This window comes from Kogia breviceps, chromosome 5 (assembly GCF_026419965.1).
Source record: "Kogia breviceps isolate mKogBre1 chromosome 5, mKogBre1 haplotype 1, whole genome shotgun sequence".
NCBI lineage: Eukaryota > Metazoa > Chordata > Mammalia > Artiodactyla > Physeteridae > Kogia > Kogia breviceps.
The window spans coordinates 91,300,877-91,309,841 of NC_081314.1; the positions used below are offsets into that span (position 1 = coordinate 91,300,877).

The window sequence follows — 8,965 nt, forward strand, 5'->3', positions numbered from 1 at the left end:
ACCCTCCATTATGTCTGGATCCTTGACACTCTGGAGTTTCTTCAGTTCATCTTCTTTGGGCCACACTTCCTGTTTTCTGCTGGTCGGGGAAGGTGTGATGACCTGGTTTCACGGGCTGGGAGGAGACTTGGCAGCCCATCTGTTCTTAATACAGACCTTCAAGGAAGCTTCTAACTTTAGCGCCACGCTTCACTCCCTACATTCCCCCTTCTCTATATTTGGTCTTTCCTACTCTAGAGTCTTCCTGGAGTTCATTAAGGTTTATACTTATTTCACTCTGAATTATTGGCCATTCTTCTGTTCATTTTTCACCCTAAAAACTAGTTGAAATCTTTCATCTGCTCTTGTCTTCATCCATGTTCTCTTTGTCTTTGCAAGTCTATACTTTAAAAAATTCTCTGCTGATATTTTAGTAAGTGTTAAGAAAGGAGAAGAGGAAAACACATGGGTTTAAACCACAATATTCTAATATCTATTCTTAAAGTTTTATATACATGTTAATAGTTTAGAAGTATTTACTGAGAAGAGTAATTGCCACTGGTTATGTATGAAGTCCAACCACCCAGTATTACAATATGATGTCATATTTACAGAATCTCAGAACTGGAGGGACTCTCTAGTCTACTCCCACCCAGTGCAGATATGTCTTCCTCACAGGGTGGACCTTCACCTGTGCTAGTGCACTTCCAATAAAAGAGAGCCCATTAGTTTGAAAGAGAGGGTTTCAAAACAATGTTGTCATTTTTAAATGCAAAACCAAACTTCTTTTTCAAATAAAAATCCAATGTTTAAAAACAAAGTATTGAAGGAAGGGGGAGGGACTGGATGCGGCCTCCACTCACCTCCCTCTGCTGCCCCAGCCATGTTCACGAAACATCAGGAGCACAGTCTCAAAACCTCTCAGAGCTGGCAAGTCCTTGGTTGACTTGTCCTCCTATCATATGGAACTTTGTACTGCTGCCAGCGGTCAGTGAATAGTTTAAAGTTGCTGCCATGCATTCATTTCAGTTTCAATGCCCTGGAAGAAAGGTGACTTCAGAATTAGGGTTATTTATCCCAATAGCTTCCTTACAACTCTATTTATTTCTGAATATTGGAGATGAGAAACACTCTATTACTGTAACAGAGAGGTCTAAATTTCACATCTCTCTTACAGGAATTCACCACATGAATCCTTAAAGCAACAAAATACTGATACAAGATGATGTCTTGTTGAAAACTTAAGAGTCTGAAATGATAAAGTAATTTAATTATAACAATTATTTGAACTATAGATGGATCAAAAGTTTTTCAAATAAAGTCACAGAAATGAATTTCATGTACTGTGAGACATTATTGAACCATGCTATATATATATATAATTTTTAAACAGACTTTATTTTTTAGAGCACTTTTATGATGATGGAGTATTGAGTGGAAAGTACAGAGTTCCCATATAACCCTTGACCCTACACATGCGTGGTCTCCCTATCTAAATCCCCCACACCGCGGTTGTACCTTTGTTATAATGAATGACCCTACCTTAACACATCATTATCACTCAAAGTCCATAGTTTACATTAGGGTTCATTCTAGGTGCACATTCTATGAGTTTTGACAAATGTATAAATGCCATGTATTCACCGTTATAGTATCATATAGTGTAGTTTCACTGCCATAAAAGTCCTCTATGTTCCACCTATTTATCCCTCCTTCCACCTTAACTTCTAACAACCCCTGATCTTTTTACTCCATAGTTTTGTATTTTCCAGAATGTCATATGGTTGGAATCATACAGTATTTAGCCTTTTCAGATTGGTTCCTTTCACTTAGTAATACGCTTTTCATTTTCCTTCATGATTTCATGGCTTGATAGCTCATTTCTTTCTATGCTGAATAATAGTAAGTCATATATTTTTGTGTCTACATTTACAGATGCCAAAACATCAGCACCTTTAAGAATTTTACCTATCGTCCCCCCTATTTTTATTATCTTGGTCATCGTTGGATCCATTTGGCTTTTGAAAATCAGTGGCTGCAGGTACTGACTGATGCTTTCTCTTCTCTAGCGTTATTGGATTAGAAAAGAGTCAGAAAAATGGAATTGACTGGGTAAAAAAGGAACTCTGCTCAATATTCTGTAATAACCTAAATGGGAAAAGAATGTAAAAAAGAATCGATATATGTATATGTATAACTGATCACTTTGCTGTACACCTGAAACTAACACAACATTGTAAATCAACTATAGTCCAACATAAAATAAAAATTTTTAAAAAGATGTTAACCTCAGTTCTCTTATAATCAATAAGTGTGTCCTGAAAATAACAGACTTGGACTACACTAATGACAAGGGGGATTTTTCTAGGTTACTTAGACACGCAAGCATAGTGAATTAGACATGCAAGCATAGCCCACTTAGGGCAGGATCTTGGGAGAGACAGTGCATGATATTTTCTATTTGAGAAAAGAATTACAATAATTCATTTCATACACCAAATATGAGGTGTCACATATATTCTATTACATCAAACTTCTTTGTATAATTTCACTTCCCTTTCCAAAATCCAGAATTACCTTATTTCGACGAATTAACTTTTACAACAGCATTCTTCACTCATTTCTGGTAGTTCATTTCTGATTTATTAAGGCTTTTATCAAAATGAACCACAATTGTCAATAACATACTGGTTTGTTTTTCCATTTTTCAATCTGAATAATAATGTTTTGACATTCACTCCAGCTAATTTTTATTTTTGCAGAAAATGTAAATTGAAAAAAACAGAACATACTTCAGTTGTTGAGGAGGTAAGATAAGATTAAAAAGAATATTTACAAACTTTTAAGCTATGTAGTCTGAAAATCTAGTCACATAATTTGTAATTTGCATCATTATTAGTATTTTAGTTGAAAAGCAAAAATTCTAACTTTACAGTGCTGTCAGGTGTATTTATTTTGTTCATTATCCACCAAGTACTATTTATATACACTCCAAATCCATATTTTTATTTCAAGAACTGCATCCTACAAAAGACATAATGTTTGCCTCATTTGGGCTGTAATCTTTGTAGAAGTTGAATTGGTATTTCCTCTCCCATTAAACCATCTCTAATTCTTGACTTCCTTTTTTAATACCATCATCATTTCTCTCTTACCCAAGCTTAAAACCTAACCAGCTCTATAATCTCTTATAGCCAGTAGCTTACTAAGTCTTTGTCACTCTCCTCTGAAATACTTCTCATATCACTCTATTCTTCTCCACTCCTACTTTCAGACAACTGTTATCATGTCACACTGAGACTTAAATAATCAATCATTTTTTGATAAAATATTAGAAAAGTCTTGCTCTTATGTTCATGTAAGCCCAGAGACTACTATTGGTAAACACTAAAGCTGTGGGCCCTTGTTAGAAAAACATAGGTGGTTACTGATTTCTGGCTTTTTTGAATTGATTTTAACTTTGGGTTATCTCTTAGGATGAAATGCAGCCCTATGCCAGCTACACAGAGAAGAACAATCCACTTTATGATACTACAAACAGGGTGAAGATGTCTAAGTTGTTACAAAGTGAAGTTGATGGGATGAGTCTCCATACTGTATATGTTCCTGAAGTGTAGCACCAGGACAAATGAATCAAGATACAGTACAGATACTGTTTTTGATTTTCTTGTAGTTCTGGAATGGAAGGCTTATTTTGAAATTAGCTTTTCAAAGATTCTTAGAAGACAGAGACATTCTAGAGGATTTGCATTCATATCCTTATACATTTGAAATTTTAGAATTTTAGCTGTTACTAGGTAGTTCTTTGAAGAACTGATATTATTACAAAGAAAGCTCATGCTCATGATAAAATATTCAAATTGTTCAATACAGTAGATGATGAAAACTGAGTTACCTCAAGTAACTCCACAGAAGGAACAATTAACCAACAGTTTTTATGTAATCTTCTAGAAAATTTCTATGTGCGTATGTCATATCTATATGTGCATGGTATATGTGTACACTTATATGTCCATTTACATATACATACACATGTCCTTTTCAAGACACAAATGGGAACATACCATAGTTTCGTTCTGTACTTACAGAAAGCTAATAATATAATATATCCTGAAGATCTTTTATATCAACACAAGCAGAGCTACCTCATTCTTCCTAGTGGTTACAAAAAATTCCATTGTATGTAATGGAATTTAATTTAATTAACCACAACTCTAGTGGTGGACATTTAGATTAAGTTTTGTTTGTTTTGCTACTATAAACAATGCTACATAGAAAGTTTCTTGTGACTATATCTCTTTGTATGTGTTTGAATATATTTGTAAGATAATTTCCTTGAGTAACATTTAGATTGTTTTGTTTGTTTTGCCATTATAAACAATACTACATAGAATGTTTCTTGTGACTATATCTCTTTGTATGTATTTGAATATACTTGTAAGATAATTTCCTTGAGTGAAATTGCCAGGTCAAAGGGTTTGTGCATTTCTTTTATTGACTAATATGTCAAACTGTGTCAATTTACATTCCCTCCAACCCTGTTTGAATGTGCCTTTTCTGTTATTTTAATATCTGTAAAATGCCAACCTACTGTTAGCTAATATGATATAAGATTATAATAAGAATTTCACTATTTAATAAAACTGAATTTATATTTTTCTTTCATGTTTGTGTGTGTGTGTGTGTGTGTGTGTTTGTGTGTGTGTGTGTGTGTGAGAGAGAGAGAGAGAGGGAGAGGGAGAGAGGGAGGACAGACATGTGAGGACATTAGCTTCTTCTGAACTTACATCTCTATAGAGGTATTGCTATCTAATGCCTAATAGTTTTGCAGATGTGATAAATTGGAAATGTGTATTTTTATGGTGTGTACTTTACTGTGATGCATTTATCAAATAACAAATTTTTATAACCAGCTAAATATGCATTATGGAGGACTTGGGATATTTATAAAATATGATCTATGTTCTAAGGGAATAGCCACGGGATGACATGACCCTTTTCTACATTTTTCTATGAAATAAAATATTGGGAATGTGTACATTAATCATTTTTAATATTATTAAATATATGTTTTAATTATGAAAAATATATCTATTTACTCCATAGCAGGAAAAAATGATACTGAAAATTAAAAATTATCAACATGGTAGAAATTAAAACAAAATCTATTTCATTCTTTAATTGTGCCATTTGAAATGTTTAAGACAGCTATTTTGTTTTGTTAATATGTTTGTTTCCCTGAAGACGTTTTGGTTCCTCTAGGCTTTATCCTTAAAAGAATTTTTAGTCTACTTTGGATGTAAAACTAATGATGACACCTGACACATGATATTTTGTGTATATATGTACCACATCTTCTTTATCTGTTCCTCTGTTGATGGACATTTAGGTTGCTTCCATGTCCTCCTGGCTATTGTAAATGGTGCTGCAATGAGCATCGTGGTGCATGTATCTTTTCAAATTATGGTTTTCTCTGGGTATATGCCTAGGAGTGGGATTGCTGGGTCATATGGTAATTCTATTTTTATTTTTTTAAGGAACCTCCATACTGTTCTCCATAGAGGCTGTACCAATTTACATTCCCACCAACAGTGTAGGAGGGTTCCCTTTTCTCCACACCCTCTCCAGCATTTATTGTTTGTAGCTTTTTGGTGATGGACATTCTGACCAGTGTGAGGGTGAATTTAAACTTTTAATAAGAGAATTTAAACCATTCACATTTGTTGTGATTACTTACATATTTGGCCATATTTCTACAATCTTACTTTACATGGCTCATTTACTATGTTTCCTCCCCAGCTCTGTTTTATTTTTTCTTTTACTCTGCTTTGCTGGATTGATTATTTACAATAGCCAAGACATGGAAACAATCTAAGTGTCCACTGGTGGATGCATGGATAAAGAAAATGTGGTAAATACCTACAATGGACTATAATTCAGCCATAAAAAAAGAATGAAATCTTGCTATTTGTGACAACATGGGTGGACTTTGAGGGCATTATGCTGAGTGGAATAAGTCAGAAAAAGAAAGATAAATACCATATGAATTGGGCTTCCCTGGTGGCGCAGTGGTTGAGAATCCGCCTGCCGATGCAGGAGACACGGGTTCGTGCCCTGGTCCGGGAAGATCCCACGTGCTGCGGAGCAACTAAGCCCGTGAGCCATGGCCGCTGAGCCTGTGCGTCCGGAGCCTGTGCTCCGCAACGGGAGAGGCCACAACAGTGAGAGGCCCGCATACCGCAAAAAAAAAAAAAAAAAAAAAAAAAAAAAAACCATATGAACTCACTTATGTAGAATCTAAAACAAAACAAAACAAAACAAAAAACAAACAAACAAAACACTAAACCAAGTTCACAGATACAGAGGATAGATTGGTTGTTGCCAGAGGTGGGGGGTAGGTGAAATGGGTGAAGGGAGTCAAAAGGTATAAACTTCCAGTTATAAAATAAATAAGTCATGGGTATATAATGTACAGCATGGTGACTATAGTTAATGATACCCTGTGTTGCACATTTGAAAGATGCCAATAGAGTAAATCTTAAAAGTTCTCATCATAAGGAAAAAAATTGTAACTATGTGTGGTGACATGTGTTACCTGGACTTATTGTGATGATCATTTTATAATATATTCAAGTAACAAATCATTATGTTGTACACCTGAAACTAATATAATGTTATATGAGTTAATTATGCCTCAATAAAAAAAGAAAAGGCAACCTAAGAAATGGAACAAAATATTTGCAAACTGTATATCTATAGGAGGTCAATATCCAAAATATATAAGGAACTCATACAACCCAATAGCAAAAATAAAACAAAACAAAACCAAATACTCTAATTTAAAACTGGACAAAGGACATGAGTAGACATTTTTCCAAAGAAGAGATATAAATGGCCAAAAACTACAGGAAAAGGTGCTCAACATCACTAGTCATCAAGGAGATGTGAATCAAAGTCATGATGAGCTATCATCTGGTACCTTTTAGGATGGCTATCATCAACAAGAAAAGAGGTAACAAATGCTGGCAAGGATGTGAAGAAAAGGGAACCCTTGTTCCCTTTTTAACTTTTAATTTTCAGTATCATTTTTTCCTGTTGGTGGGAATGTAAACTGGTAAACCACTATGTAAAACAGTATGGAGATTCCTCAAGAAATTAAAAATAGAACTACCACATGATTCACTAATCCTACTTCTAAGTATATATCCAAAGGAAACGAAACTATTATCTTGAAGAGATATCTGTACTTTCATTTTGACTGAAGCATTATTCATAATAGCCAAGGTATGGAAATAACCTGAGTGTGTTGGCGGATGAATGGATCAAGAAAATGTGGTATATACATATAATGGATTATTATTCAGCCTTTAAAAAGAAAGGAAATCCTATCATCTGTGACAATATGGATGAAGCTGGAAGGCATTATGCTAAGTGAAATAGGTCAGAGAGAGAAAGACGAATGTTGCATGGTATCACTTATATGTGGACTCTAAGGGGAAAAAAGTCAAAATCATAGAAACAGAGTAGAATGGTGATTATCAGGGGGTGGGATGTTGGGGAAATGGGGAGATGCTGGTCAAAGGGTACACACCTTCAATTATAAGCTGAATAAGTTCTGGGAATCTAATGTACAGCATGGTGACTATAGTTAATGATACTGTATTGTATACTCGAAACTTGCTAATTTCAAGTATACAAAGACAGGTACTATGTGAGGTGATGGGTTTGTTTTTAAAAAACTTCCTATGACTGATTTTAGAAACGACAACCACCAACTCCCAAATGCTATATTAGATCTCTGTCAGAGATACTAAAGAACAATTTTGAAAGGGTGTGAATTCCCCTAAAACTTACATGTAGTGATGAACTACAGAATATCCTAATTAGAGGTATCCCTTATGGATGGATCATGTATATAATAATACCTCAAATTATTTTATTCCATCTATGTGTTGCAGCTTCTGAAATTAGGCCAGTAAGGTCTGTAAGTTTGCAACCAACTTCCTTTCTATTATCCAAAATTTACTAACATCAAGATTCGAGATATAGACCCCAGTTTCAATTTTTTTTCAGTGTACTTCCCACTTTTACTAGGAACACCAGACACATATTTTTTAAATGGGCTTTACAATGTATAGTTTTATCACCTCATTTACAATTAAATATATTGTGAACATTTTATCTTTTACCACCGTTAAAATAATTGCATAGTATGGAGAAATCATAATGTATTAAGCACTCTTAATACATTGGGGGACTTTACATAGAATTTTTTTTTAAGGAGACTTTATTCTCTTTTCAAATCCTTGAGAAAACTGGTGCCCTTGTCTTATACAGCTTCCTATAGATGATAGAAACTTGTCCTTCAACTTAGCTTTTTAAGCTTCTCTATACCCATCTGATCAACCAAGTAATTCATTTTATTTTCTCAACTCTTTCTCATTTGTTCCCACTTTAATATCCAGTCTCCTAGGGACACACGCACAATTCCATTTCTCCAGCATCCTGTCTCTCACCTCTGATATCTGCCCCTCTCTTCTCCTTTGCTCCCTTTACAGATACTTCCTTTCCTTTCCTTTTCAAGATATTATCTTAATTGATTTTGATCAACTCTATTCAGTGCTTTATACTCAGTTCCACACTGGGAGTAACCTTTAATAATTTGAAGATAGAATTCAATTGCTTAAAGGAAACTATTAATAAGCCCTTGCTAGAGTTACATGTATCAAGAAACATAGGACTTGGGCACAAGATATGGGTTACTTTTTTTTTTTTAAGTAGTTTTTTGGAGAAGGCAGGGCAGAGGAAAGTAGTTGGTACTTTAAGGAAATGTTAGGGACCATCTATTCACTATTTCACTGTGTTAGGGAAATCTATTCACTATTTCAAGGCAACTAATAAATCATCATCTCTCAGGTGGGACATTGGAGGGACAGCCTTTACAGGTCATGAAATTTGCATGACAAATGTTGCATGCAGATATGGA

At 34.5% G+C, this 8,965-nt stretch overlaps 1 protein-coding gene across 1 annotated transcript in view; it reads left to right on the plus strand.

Annotated features, from left to right (window-relative positions):
* The window catches only part of LOC131756854 (cell surface glycoprotein CD200 receptor 1-like), a 33,580-nt gene extending 28,559 nt beyond the window's left edge, over positions 1-5,021 (plus strand). Inside the window, exons 6-8 of the mRNA XM_059063938.2 lie at positions 1,915-2,020; positions 2,742-2,787; positions 3,456-5,021. Coding sequence (XP_058919921.2) covers positions 1,915-2,020; positions 2,742-2,787; positions 3,456-3,596 — 293 coding nt within the window. The 3' untranslated portion in view covers positions 3,597-5,021. The remainder of the gene's footprint in view (positions 1-1,914; positions 2,021-2,741; positions 2,788-3,455) is intronic.
* Positions 5,022-8,965: the final 3,944 nt, after the last annotated feature.